At 42.2% G+C, this 14,407-nt stretch overlaps 1 protein-coding gene across 6 annotated transcripts in view; it reads left to right on the top strand.

The window, feature by feature from the left end:
- Positions 1 to 14,407, top strand: part of LOC119846594 (tubulin-specific chaperone cofactor E-like protein) — a 98,087-nt gene that overhangs the window by 37,839 nt on the left and 45,841 nt on the right. For all 6 annotated transcript variants that reach the window (XR_006276690.1, XM_038380425.2, XM_043501055.1 and 3 more), the window contains 5 exons: positions 7 to 71; positions 3,162 to 3,295; positions 5,079 to 5,366; positions 12,771 to 12,908; positions 13,969 to 14,134. Coding sequence is in view for 5 of the 6 variants with exons in the window: in XM_038380425.2 (XP_038236353.1) it covers positions 7 to 71; positions 3,162 to 3,295; positions 5,079 to 5,366; positions 12,771 to 12,908; positions 13,969 to 14,134 (791 nt within the window). In the remaining variant the exon portion in view is untranslated. The remainder of the gene's footprint in view (positions 1 to 6; positions 72 to 3,161; positions 3,296 to 5,078; positions 5,367 to 12,770; positions 12,909 to 13,968; positions 14,135 to 14,407) is intronic.

Genomic DNA, 14,407 nt, shown 5'->3' with positions numbered 1-14,407 from the left:
TTTTAGGATGAATTATCCGTCACTCATTAGAACCTGGGTGGCCTTTGTGTTCATGATTGTATGGCAGCAAGGTTAGTATTTCTGACTTTTGGTCCTCGGATACTGATACTCTACATTTACAATAGGAAAGCGCTTGCCTCAGAAATTTGCTACATGCAAACTTCATGTGCATAGAAAGCCTTGCAAAATTCTACTCAGATACTTGTCTGAGAGCAAGTACAATAGTAGGGTAATTTATTTTTAAATCATAATAGCAAAGGGCAAACAAGTAGATTTTTGTGCCTTGCCTGGTAAATATACATGATAATTTTGCAGCGCTGGCATTTATTCACAGCAAGGGACAGATCCTCAACTCATATCAATTGTCATAGTTCCACTGAAATTAATGGAGCTAGGCCAATTTACATCTTGCCCTTTCGGTTTCAAATATGAAGTCAAAATAATCAACAGACTAAAGAGTCTCTGCACATTCTTCATGCAGAATTCAGGAGTATGGGATGCTATCACAATTGTCATGAAAGCAGCACTTTAAAACATTTCTAGAGTTTTGACAGTTCACCTGCCAAACAAACTTATGTAGAATGAAAGGCGGGTGGGTAGAAAGAGTCTGCGGGGAAGTCAAGCTACCAAACACTGTGTGCTAATTTACTTTTGTTAGAGCTCCAGCTCTGTTTGTGGAGTCATCCAAATTCCAAGTCTTAGGTGTATCCTCATTGATATTCCCTGTGGTTTATATAGCTTTGAGGAAACATTTATTAAGATCATTCACTCTACAAAACTTCCATCCATGTGTTTGTTTTTTTGTTTTTTTTTTCCCTTGTGTGGTTTTGTAAAAGGGACAGGAAAATCTCCAGAAGATTTCTTGTTGCTTTCTTTTTTTTTTTAATTTAAATTTGATTTCAAGAGGGTCAAGAACAGTGGAATGGGGCCAGTTGTGGGTAGATGCGTTTGTTTTTGTGTTTTTTTTGTCATGCTAACTCAGCATATTCATATTACATGACTGATTTAATTTGTTTGCGGGAGATATCCTGGTCTAGTGGTTAAGGTTTAGGTCTATGTGGCTTGAGATCTTGTTACTGATGCCTGCTGTTTCACTTGTGTGGCTACAGGCAAATAATTTAACCACTGTGCTTCAGTTTCCCCACCTGCAAAATGAGGATAATAATCTGCCTGAAGCTCAGGGCATTAAGGCTAGATTCCTTTGCTAGCCAAGCCTGTTGGGATACTTGGATAGGAGAGGCTATACATGCAGAGTTAGACTCCAGTGCTAGTGCTTAAAAAGTGATTGCTTAAAAGGTTGTGCTGAGTATCACATTATTTAAAAAAAAAAAGCTATAATTTATAGCTGGACCTCAGATGTAATAGCCTGCTGGATACATTACAGCTGTGAAATGACTTATTTTACTACCTGGCAACAGGATATTTGCCATAGCCCTTACAAAATATGTATATAAGTGTAGTCATGCATTCAGGATTCTGTCACACACCACTTAAACTCTCTCCAGCATGGAAATTAATATACACACACACACACACACTTTTTAAAAAAGCCCTTTTTTTGACTTTCAGTTCAGGTATTTTTCTTTTGAGCTAGAAAGCTGTATCCGTTAGAACCTTCATAAAAGGGTCAGCTTCCCTTGTCCCTATTATAAACGAGATTTTAGTGAAGGACATCTGAAATGTTACAACAACCGAACAGCTTATACTTGCACGGAATGGGAAGAAAACCCAATGCATCTTTAAAACCCAGGCTCAGAGCAATCACCCGTCAGCTAGCAGCCTCTGAAATTGCAGGTTAGGACCTAGAAGATAAAAGAATGTCCTGAATCAACTTAAACAGATGGAATTGTTTTGAGCCTAGCTCTTTGGGTCAGCATTGATTGAATATAATGAGGACAGTCCATTTCTTTTCTAGCTAAGGAAATGTGTGTTCCCTCTGTGGTAGATCACCTCATAGGGCTAAATAAATGGAGAATTATGTTATAACAGATGTCTCCGAGTGGCACAGGATTGGCTGCATAGCTCTTTCTATAGAGGCATAATCCGCGATTGTAGACCTAGCAATTAGAGCAGGTGGGAAATGGGGTTTTGTTCCCTGTGGAAAAATTCACTGAGCATGTTTAGTTTTTGTCAAAATTTTCAGTGGAAAATTTCAACTTTTTCGACAAAAAATCTGTGGCTGAAAACTGATTTTTAATTTTTTCTGTCAAAAGATGTAGGGGGAAAGAAGCTACTTTCTGTGCAATGTTTAATTTAATGGAAAACCTGATTTCAGTGGGAAATTTTTGATTAAACTGTCCTAGCAATAGCAGCTCAGGCTTTCCCCTAATATCCTCTCATAAGCTAAACAAGGCCAGGCCCGGTTGTTATGTGAATGGAAGAGTTCAAAGAAAAAGGCAGAGTGCTACAGGAAGGAGTGTTAATTCAGCAGATGTCATTATCCATCCATCTATCTATCTTAGGTATGTTTCTGGTCCCCTTTACTGTGATATCAGATCTTTCATGTATTTATCCCTACACACCTGTGAGGCAGGGCGGTACTGTTAACCCCATCTTACACGTGAGAAACTGAGGCCTAGAGAGGCTAAATAACTTGTCCAAGATCACAAACGAAGTCTGGGGAGAAGCAGAGAATTACCCTGGGTCTCCTGAGTCACAGGTTAGCATCCTAACCACTGGACCCTCCTCCTTATTGTTCTTCCCTCTGAGATAGCACTGAACTAATGCCCCAGCTATTATGTTAGGAGACGCTGTCCTGCTGAAGATGCTAAATACGATGTAAAATAGAGGCCTTGACCGTTTGGGGGTCATGAAGGATCCTGTAGCTTTTTATACAAGGGAAGTGACATCAAATCTTATGCCTGGCCAAATTCCAGTTTGGGTAGCGACATTCCACCAATACAAAATCCCTCCTGCAGCTGCAGTTGTAGAGACTATTCTTTTCATCCCCTCTTCTAAACTCTTGCATAGTACTGGGGCATGTTATTAACCAGCTGCCATTCTCCACCCCAGAGGTGGCTGCATTTCAGTAGTGGGTGAAGTACAAAGTATGTAAAGAGCATCAGGAGGTGTGATGCTATGGGTCTGATCCTGTACCATTGCAGTCAGTGGGAACAGGACCAGTCCTTATATCATTATATAATTATACTGTCCTCTTCCAGCTCAGTCCATGGAGATTTTGTATCCGTTCTGGCAGAATGATACGAAAACCCCCAAAGTGGATGATGGAAGCTCCTCTGAGATTAAGCTGTCCATCCCGTTCATCTTTTTTGGAATCCCATACAGGAGCATTTATGTAAGTAGAGGAGCAACTCTGGGGCAGACACTGCTTTTTTACTCGTTTCCCCCTCATTAGTAGCTGCATTTGAAGCACACTCTCCCAGTGTTCAAGACATGGAAGATTTATTAGTACCTACCTGACAAGTTCTTAGATTTCATGAACTGATAGGTTTTATGATTAAAAAAGTCAAAGGTGTACTTAATGGGCTAATGTTCACAGGAAAGGAGTATAAAAGGCAATAAATTACCTTTGCAGGTGATTAAATGCCAAAGCTAAGGCCTTGACGCCATGAGCATTATTCCATTTGCATGACAAGAAACAAGAACATACAGAGCTGCGGGGGGGGAAAGGATTTCTTCCACTCTCTGGTGGGTGCCTGAGAAAGTTCTGGGCTGGTCTTGCTGCTTCCCATTGGCATCACAGGAAGCCAGGCATGGGAGAAGGATACCTGCCAGGCTGCGCTAAGAAAGGGTTAACTTTGCTGCATCAAAACTGTGTTCAAGATGGGACCGAGTCAGCAAAATTTGATCCCGATCTCAGATTCAGGGATTTTCCATTCAGCTATTGGGCTGAGCCCAGCCCAGGCCAACCCTGTCTGGCACAACAGCGGGATTTGAACGTGGGACCTTGGTGCACCAGCCATTCCAAGGGGGATAAAGACCCATGCTCTCCCAGTGTCAGTGATATATGCATAGCGTGTGCACGATACAGTCATTTCCTGGAGGCTCGGGATAATAATCTCAGTTTTTATTTCAGGTGGCCTTTGCCTATTCCCACTTGTAGTAGAACCACTTGCTGCCATTGTCTGGTGCCCAGCATGTGGGCCGGGGTCACATGATTTACAAGGAGAAGCTGATGGAACTGGGGTTATTTAGTCGCAGAAGAGAAGAGTGAGGGGGGATTTGATAGCAGCCTTCACCTACCTGAAGGGGGATTCCAAAGAGGATGGAGCTAGGCTGTTATCAGTGATGGCAGATGACAGAACAAGAGCAATGGTCTCAAGTTGCGGTGGGGGAGGTCTAGGTTGGATATTAGGCAACACTATTTCACTAGGAGGGTGGTGAAGCACTGGAATGGGTTACCTAGGGAGGTGGTGGAATTTCCATCTTTAGAGGTTTTTAAGGCCCGGCTTGACAAAACCCTGGCTGGGATGATTTAGTTGGTGTTGGTCCTGCTTTGAGCAGGAGGTTGGACTAGATGACCTTCTGAGGTCCCTTCCAACCCTGATATTCTATGATTCTATGGTTCTCTGACACCAGTGTCCCCAGTGTAGTGCTGAAGGCCTGGCACTGACAGGTTTGTGCTTAACATAACAGATATTGAGCTCCCTGGAAGTGTTTGGGTCAAATGAGTCCAGTACCAAGGATTCTGCAGAACTGCTTGCTAAGGACTTGATTAATCTGAACACACTCAGTGACCTGGTGCCAGTTATGTCGGTCACAAAATCACCCTGGTAAATAATTCTCCTATGATGTGGATCCAGAGGGGCTCATCTCAAAGAACTGTTGTGGCTGAGTAACCTTCACAGTTTGATCTATGTGGGGTTGTACCCTCTGCAGTTCCTGATCTCTGTCTTCCTAGCCCCAGCTTAAGATCTTTCATAGCGCAGGCCTTGCTCGCTAGAGCGATGAGAGACATAGAAGTACCTAGATGGATAGGCCTATTTCCATCACATAATTGCATAAACCAGCCTTCACCAAAAACGCCATCAGCACAGGTATAATTTTAAGATGACTTTTCTCCGCTTGCAGCCAAGGCTTTGATTGGCTTAAATCAAACCGTTCTCCTCTTTTTCTAGGTCAACAACAATGGCGTGATTTCTTTCAATGTGCTAGTCAGCCAGTTCACCCCAGAGCCTTTCCCCCTTGCAGATGGCCGGGCCTTTATTGCTCCATTTTGGGCAGACGTTCACAATGGAATCCGAGGAGAAATCTACTACAGGGAGACCATGGACCCCGCCCTGCTGAAGAAAGTCTCTAAAGACATCAGGAAGTACTTCAAAAACTTGCCCTCTTTCTCGGCCGTCTGGCTTTTTGTTGTCACCTGGGAGGAGGTCACCTTCTACGGAGGCAGCAGCACGACCCCTGTAAGGGCAAACGTTTCAATCTCTTGACTTGTGTGATGACATTAGAAAGGTGTTGTTTTCTGAAGCAGCAATGGCGGCTGTCAGGTCTACATGCTATAGACCTTAGCGTAGTGATGTTGGTCTGGAGTTTGAAGGGGTGTGATCCTGACCGACAGAGCAGTGCCATCAGAAACCCCTAGTGGAGGTGCAGTTATACTGTATAACATCTACCATGACAGCTTCTTTCTCTTGGCGGGAGTGGTTTCACTATACTGATAATAAAACCTGTCCACACCAGGCATGCTATGCTGGGGTGGTATTCAGGCATTCCTACACTGGTAAAGCACTCCTCTTGTAGATGTGGCCTAAGTTAATGGGCAGATGGATGAAGTAGGACTCAAGAGACCTGGGTTCAATTCCCAGCTCTGCCACTGACTTCCTGGATGACCTTGGGCAAGTCACTTAATCTCTCTGGCCCTCAAGTCCCCATTGGTAAAATTAGGATAATAATCCTTCCTTTCTCCCACCCTTAGTCTGTCTTATCTAGTTATGTGAACTCATCAGAGGAAAGATTAATTGTCTCTTACCATGTGTTTCAAAGTAGCAGCCGTGTTAGTCTGTATTCGCAAAAAGAAAAGGCGTACTTGTGGCACCTTAGAGACTAACAAATTTATTTGAGCATAAGCTTTCGTGATGCAGCCGATGAAGTGAGCTGTAGCTCATGAAAGCTTATGCTCAAATAAATTTGTTAGTCTCTAAGGTGCCACAAGTACGCCTTTTCTTTTTACCATGTGTTTGTACAGTAGCTAGCTCAGTGGGGCTCCAGTCTCTTTTGAGGACTTTATTCGTATTACAGTAACAGCTAATTGTTATTATTATATACTGATTAGATATGAGAGTGGAGTCTATTTTCTTATCCATGCCTTGCTGTGTGGCCTTGATCAAGTCCCTTGAGCTTCTCTGTACCTCAGTTTCCCCATCTGTAAAATGGAGATCATACTTAACTGCTTTGCAAGGTGCTTCAGAGGTTGGATTCTGCACACTTTATAAAGAAGGGCCAAATATTTATTAATGGAAGACTGATTCAGGGCTTTTTCTTTAAATAGGGACAGGATACATTTGTTCCCATTAAGGGGCTGTGAAACTCTCAGAGACTCTCTAATCCCCTGTCCTTTAGTTTTTCCAAAGTATGATTCAATTTCAAGACAAGTTTTTCTAGTTGTAAGTGTGGAGTATTTGAAAACTGCATTGGAATTGTTGGCTGTCACTTTCATTTGTAAGTGGTTTCCTGAACTTGCTTTCAGGCTAGGGAGCTTTGTAGGGAAGCCTGTGATCAGAGTCAGTCAGCAGGCAGACAGCTTAGAACAAGGTGGGGTGAATTGTGATTCCTTGTATAAGGGAGCAGCCTGCTTTGTCTCTTGCTGGTTTTGGGTTGTTGTGTGTTAGGGTTCTGGAGTCTAAGAAATAAAATAGCATTACCCTGCAACCTTCCAGGCACAGTATATATGTTTTTATCTTTGTGTGTGTGCCATGAACATAACAGTAGTATTCAGTGCTGTGTTCTGTATAGAACCACCTCCCAACAGCTGCCCTGGCACAAGCAAGAGCCCTGCGCAGTATCTTGAATGTGAGCGTTTGCGTCAGGTGAGCCTACAGATGTTTTTATTACAGTAGTGTCCCCGTAATGCCAGGCATTTAGTATAGGCCCTGCCCCAAAGAATTTATAACTTTATATCCTACTTCCGAGATGTGATCTGCATGGGTGGGCCCTCTTTGACTTCACTGGGGCTCTGAGTAGGAGGAAAAGTCTGTGTACATGGAGAGCGTTGCAGGATCAAGGCATAGGGTTGTAAATTCTTTGGTAATTTTACTCAATGACTATACAGCACCTAGCACAGTGGATTCTCTAGGGCAAATAAAAGACAAAGTACAACAGGGGCTGAAAGAAACAAATGGCTTGTGAGGGCAGGAAGGATGGGGGACTTTAGCTTTTCATTCTAATTTTTTCTCCCACTCACTGCTCCATTGTCCATCTTATTTTTCCCCTCACTGGATTCTGTAATCTCTCTCTCCCCCTCTCCCTGCTCCTACCCCACTCACGTCCACTCTGAGTTAAATGTGAGCCAAATGATTTTTCAGCTAGAATCAAACGTCCAAGGCCACATTGGATTCAAAATTAGGCAAAGCAAGTTCTCTTCTCCCTAACGGGCTCCAGAAGTGAAGCTGCTTCTTAAGAAAACTCTCATATTCAGGAAGCCACAATAAATTAATCTTTGGCTGAAATCTGCTCTCTTAAAAACCTGTGACTGGGGACAGAGAATGGGGTCCTTTTTGGGGCCACAAATGACCTTATGGGTTTTTATTGTGACCATGGCTGCATTTATTTCTAAGCCATGTTAATCAGAGCGAGCAGTCAGGATGTTTCAGGAATACGAGTCGAACAGCTGCTTTGAAATCCCAAATAGATGTAGGAAATCAAAAAGATTATTGGCAGCATTATCACAATGACGATCAGTGCAGCAAAAGATTTATCATAATTGGTCATAAAGCCCTGCCAGTGATTTGGCTGGATTAGCTGTTCTTTAATTCCATAAACACAAAAGAGTCTGATCTCTTAAGAAGTCAGCTATGACAAAGAGCCCTGTTCTTTTCCATTTGTTAGGGTTGTTTGAAATTTAATGCATTTTTCCAATCTCATTGACACACAGTTCCAAAGTGTTTTGAGCCAGAAGCAGTACTGAGATCCCTGTATTGCTGGGAAAATTGCACACAATGCAATTTATTTTGGTATATAGCATCCTTCCTGTACAATATCAGAGAATGCGTTTGATTTACATGTAAAATAGAATATGCTACTTTTGAAGGTCAAATACACCCCAATGCAGAAAACCTGTGCAAAACCTTCTTAATGCCTGGTTTGAAGAGTGACTCAGTAAAAATGGCATCAGGGATTAGGGACAGGCCAAAATTTTCAGCTGAAAACTTTTTCAGCCAAAAATGCAGATTTGGAGGCACTGAAACGCTTTGAGAATTTGTGTTCATTTTGCTGAATTATTTTGGTCAACACCTGTCTTCAGCCCCCATATCCACCCCACAATTGAATTGTTTCCTTTCAACATTTTCAAAATGAAACCTTTCGATTTTGGTTCAGAATGATGTTTTGTTTTGAAATTTTGTTCCATTTTGTTAAAAAAAAAAAAAAAGTTTGAAAATATTGCAGTCAAAACATTTTGTTCCCTTTCAATGCACTGTTTTTTTGTTCAAGCCAAAAATTACTCCCCCCCCTTTTTTTGATTCATGAAAAATTTTGAAAAATCATGGTTTCCGACTGAACTGAAATAAAAAATTGGGGGCGGGGGGGCAGCTGGAGGTAATTTTCAGGATTGCCAGTGAATCGAAAAACCAGTTTTTCACCCAACTTTATCTGGAATTCCGTGGTTATTGTGATTCTGGATCAAGTATGCTCAATTGGCAAGAGATTTTTCCTGCCAGTTAGTGCTGCAAACTTCAGTCCTGAGATTCAAACGGGGAACTTTCTGTCTGGGTACATCATTTCCGATTATAAGGGTTCTGCTGGCCACATTGGACCTCAGCGATGTCTGTGTGCCCTCATCTTTGGTGGGTTTGCACAGGTTTAACTGACTAGAACTTTAGTTTTATTATTTTAGTAATAGCATGGAGGCCTCAGCCAAAATCAGGGCCCCAAGTGCTAGGTGCTGTACATATCACTAGTAAGAGCCAGCCTCCGCATCAGAGTTTATAATCTATATAGACAGGACAGACAAGGGGTAGGAGAAAGGAAGGATTGTTAATCCCCACTTGGCAGAAGCGGGAAGTTCTGCAGCGATTTGCTGAAGGTCACATAGGGAGTCTGCGACACAGCTGAGAATTGGATCCAGATCTTTTGAGTCACAGGCCGCAGGAGCAGCCCTCCTCATCTGTGTAGAATGTATGAAATGAATGGGGCCCAGCTCACGCTCTCTTAGCTCTGCTGGCTTTGCAGGGGTGGACTCCTGCAGCCCTCAGAGCCCCATTGACGTGAGTGGAGCTCCAGACAAGTGCACCCTTCACCCTCTGTGATCAGCTGTCAAGGTCGCAGCTTCATTTTTGTCTCAAAAGCCAGCAGATCTGGCTCTGAATTCTCACAGGGAGCCAAGCCTGTATCACGGAAATGTAGAGCTTGAACATAGAGGTCAACTAGTTCAGCCCCTCGGCAGGACCAAGTAAACCTAGAACATCCCGACAAGTATTTGTCTAACCTGTTCTTAAAATGATGGGGATTCCACAACCTCCCTAGGGAACCTGATCCAGTGCTTAACTATCCTTATAGGTAGAATTATTTTCCTCCTATCTAACCTAAATCTCCCTTGCTGCAGATTATGCCGATTACGTGTTGTCCTACTTCCAGTAGGCATGGAGAACAATTGATCCCCTTTCATAGCAGCCCTTGTGATATTTGAAGACTATCAGACCACCCCTCCACTCCCCAGTCTTCTTTTCTCAAGACTCAACAGGCCCATCTTTCTTAACCTTTCCTCATAGGTCAGATTTTCTAAAGCTGTGATTGTTTTTGTTGCTCTCCTTTGGATTCCCTCCAATTTGTCTATGTCTGTCTGAAAGGGTGACACCCACAAGAAGACACAGTACGCCAGCAGAGGTCTCACCAAGGCCAGGTAGAGCGTGACAATGACCTCCCACAAATCATTGACATCAATTGGAACATTAACACTGATTTCCCTGGAGGCACAATTGGACCCAGTGGGAGTAAACTGGTTGGGTAAAAAGGTGCTATTTTTATGTAAACCCTTTTAAGGCAGACCTACACCTTAAGGTCCTGATCTAATGTCCTTTGATGTCAATGGGATCTTTTCATTGACTTCAGTGGGCTTTGGATCATGCCTGCTCATGATTCACTGGGGTGAATATCACTTTTATGGAGCTGGCTGCACTTAGGGGAAAATCACATCCTGAGAGGAAGATTTTTTCCCCATCATGTTCTGCATTCCTACATCCGATGAAGTGAGCTGTAGCTCAGGAAAGCTTATGCTCTAATAAATTTGTTAGTCTCTAAGGTGCCACAAGTACTCCTTTCCTTTTCCTTTCCTTTTCTTTTTGCATTCCTACAGGCACTGCAGGCTATAGATTTTATGCATTTTAAGTTTCATACCTTGCAGTATTGGAAATTGAGTTGCAAAGACCAGGAAATATACTGGCTGGGTTAAAAAAAATTGACTGTCAGTATATAAAAAAAAATCAGTAAAAATGTCAGTTTAAGTTAGAAAAGTATTTCTTTCCTACTCTGGAGTGGGTTTTCAGATTTATTGGGCATGCTTTATCCCTGATCTAATGCCATTAAAGACAGTAGCTTGACCTTCTCCATCATATCAAACACAAAGTGTTTGTCTTCATCTTCAGCACCATTCCAGGTATATCCCCAGCCTACCTGTCATCTCTCATTCACTATCGAAATGTCGACTCCCACCACCGATTGGCCAATAGTGCCAGCCTCCATCATACACTTGTTAAATTTTCATGCAGTCTCCCATTCTGCCCTTCCCGGCTGGGAGGAGCTCTCCATTCACATCTGCAAAGCTACCTCGTTATCCTTCTTCAAGCTCTCCATTGTTGTGATGCCTACAAAACTCATGACAGTGGTTAGGCCACTGGTGTTCTGATACCACAGCCTATTGTGCTGACCAATGCTGTCTCACTGTTTCCTTGTATTCCTCCATCAGTCTGTCTGCAACCATCTGTTGCCTTTTGTCTTATAATTAGACTTTAAACTCTTTGGGGCAGAAACCACCTTTGGGTTCTCTCCTTGTACAGTGCCTAGCATGGTGGGGTCCTGGTCTATTACTGGGGCTGCTGGAAGCTATCACTACACAAATAATAATAATAATAATAATTAATAATAAACTGAAATGAATGTAGGCCTCTGACTTCTTTTTAAAATGATGATCAAAACAATGGATTTACTTTAAACAAAAAATAAAAATGGCATGAATTGACTATCAGAAGTCTCTACAAAACCAATATCACTTTGACATGGTCCCTTTTACAGTGAGCCAGATCCTCTGCTAGTGTAAACTGGCATAGCTACCTAGATTTCAGTGGAGCTCTATCAGCTCACATCAGCTGAGGCTCTGGTTCTGGATGACTCAGTATGTTTTCATGAGTCATCTGGACTTTTTAACGTTACCTGATGATATGGTGCACTACTTTAGCCACTTCTCATGCAAAGATCTCAAATCACTTTTCCAGACCTTGGTTAATTAGACACACACTATCCCTGTAAAATAAGTGAGGGAACATACATGGTTAATTTCACCCACCACTGAAATGCAGCCAACTCTTGGGAGGAAAGCATGACTGTTAATCAGCATAGAGTGACCAAAGTAGAATGGTTTAGGACAGGAAGTGAAGGATACCATATCCAGTTGGAAATGCAGGTGGAATTTAGATGGGTAAGGTTGAATTATTTCAGGTGGAATTTGCCAGTGTGCTCTTAGGGGCAGATCCTGCAACTGGATTTCCAGGATTAGCTGGAAGATAATTAGCTCATGTGGACCCAGGTAGGATAGGGCTTTATGGACAATGCTCTGGGATTCTATGGTCAAGAGCTCTTTTATGTCCTCTTTAGAAGATGACAATGTACCTCCTAGCATGGGGTGCTGGCTTGTTGCTGAATGAATTTATCTGAAGTATTTATAGTTAAAAATTGAAGAATTGTTTAAAAACAATGTGAAAGTTGTCAATAAATGTTTGCAAAAAGAAAAGGAGTACTTGTGGCACCTTAGAGACTAACAAATTTATTAGAGCATAAGCTTTCGTGAATTTGTTAGTCTCTAAGGTGCCACAAGTACTCCTTTTCTTTTTGCGAATACAGACTAACACGGCTGCTACTCTGAAACCTGAAATAAATGTTTGCAGTTTGATCTGGGATTCCTGCAGCTTGGGAAAGCAAGATTTCCTTGGGAACAATACACTTTGACTGTTTATAGAAGCCATTGTTAACATTATTATAGCATCCAAATGGGGAAAGTAACCCAGTAAGATAACACTGTGATGAATAGAAGAACGCTAAAATAACAGGTTGTAGCAATCCAAGCCCAGCTGATTGCTTTCTCAGGGCTTGCTCTCATGCTGCCATCTATCGGTGCTAAAATAGATCACAGATTTAATCTGTCTCCCATGGTGTCCCAGATGGAATCACGCTTTGGAAAGCTATGGATGCAGTTAAGGGGGATTGAATCAGCTGTTGGGTGGCATCCTATACAACACTTAGCTTTTGCTGTTTAATTATTAATCTTCCCTATTGCATTTCATATGAGATTGATGCAGAAGAAGGCAGCGCAGAAAAATGGCGCAAAAGATGTGGGAAGGGCGATCTCACTTTGTGAATTTGCCTGTCTCTGTTTTAAACAGGTGAACACCTTTCAAGCTCTCCTGATTTCAGATGGGGTGTCCACGTTTGCAATGTTTAATTATGAAGAAATCCTGTGGACCACTGGAACAGCAAGTGGGGGAGATCCTTTAACTGGACTCGGTGGAGTGATGGCCCAGGTAAGGCTCCTGCTGTGCATCTTCACAATCATCTTTGTTTGTGCTCTAACCTCCAACCTGTCCTTGTTCTGACAGCGTCAGCAGAGAAATATGATCTAGTGAAGACGTGACCCGCCTTAACACAGCATGGCTTTTGTCTTCTAGTGGCTAGACCAGGTCGTTTAGCTTAAGCGCACGAGGTTCATGCTTTTAGATCCAGAGATCTCGGGTTCACTCCCCAGAGAGGATCCCTCCAGGGTCTGTAGATCATTTGGTTCACAGGGCACTTGATGATGAACGGAGGAGACCTGGCTGGTCATGTGGTGCTGGTTTGTTTTCTTCTTCCCAGTCTGAAGGGGAAAGAGGAGGGATATGAAATGAAGAGCAGAAGGCAACTGTGTGTTTTACTCCTTTTGATAAAAGTTAAACACCTAACATTGTAAAGGTAGCTAAAAATACGTGAAATTGAGAGCTGGCTGAAAAGAAACATTTTTTTAATTAAAAAACCTCTCATCCATTCATCTCCATCCATCCACTCGCACGCCCTTTTCCTTTCCATTTTCTCTCCTTCCTTCCTTCCAAAAATTGTTTGGCTTCGCATTGAAAATCAAAAAGAAAAAGTAAGTTTTGTTTTGTTTCTGAAAATTGAAAACAACAGGATTTTTACTGAAAATGTTTGTTTTTGAAAAAACAAAACAAAAAATAATTTTCAATTTTTGTGTCAAAAACAAGCAGACAAATAAAACAACCGCGAACGAAAGATTTCCTTTTGGCCAAATAGCTTTTTTTGTATTTAAAATATGGTAATAAAAAAAAAAAAGGTCTAGGTTAAAAAAAAATTAATCAGTTCCAATTAGTTTCCCAGTGTGATTTTTCTATGTACAGAGTTGCTGTAGCTGCCACTGGGATCTTATGTGATCTTATGTGAGAGGGGAGGTGAACACAAGATAATCGACTGCAAAATTTACAGACAAATCAGGGTTATTAACATCAGTGATGGCAAGAAATATGAGACAGAACAGACTTAAGGGAAGGGTGGTCTCTGTGTTTTCAGGTGAATTTTGCTCTTTCTGTGTTCCAGGCAGGATTCAACGGTGGAAACAGCACCAATTATTTTAGCATTCCTGGGTCCAGAACCCCAGAGATAATCAATATTGAAGATACAACCAATGTAAATGTCCCTGGACGCTGGGTATTCAAAATAGATGGGAGAGAAATTGACCCAGCCAATGGCTGCAGCCTTAGAGGTAAAAATTGCTTCTTTCATGTCTTTGAAATTTACCATATAACACAAGACAGCCCAGTTTGAAAGTTAATGACAGAATATGCTGCTGCTGTTGCTTTGCTATTGTATTGCCCGTATTCTTTGCAACTTGTGTAAAGGTAGATTGTAAACACTCTGGGATAGAGGCTGCCTCTTTGGAAGGCAGAATGGCCTAGTGGTTGGTGTGGGGGACTGAGAGTCAGAAAACTTCATTTCTAGACCCTGCAGAGGTCGCTACATTTCCTAATGATGGTCG

The sequence above is a fragment of the Dermochelys coriacea genome, chromosome 22 (genome assembly GCF_009764565.3).
Source record: "Dermochelys coriacea isolate rDerCor1 chromosome 22, rDerCor1.pri.v4, whole genome shotgun sequence".
Classification (NCBI taxonomy): Eukaryota; Metazoa; Chordata; order Testudines; family Dermochelyidae; genus Dermochelys; species Dermochelys coriacea.
This window is presented reverse-complemented; position numbering and strand designations above follow the sequence as displayed.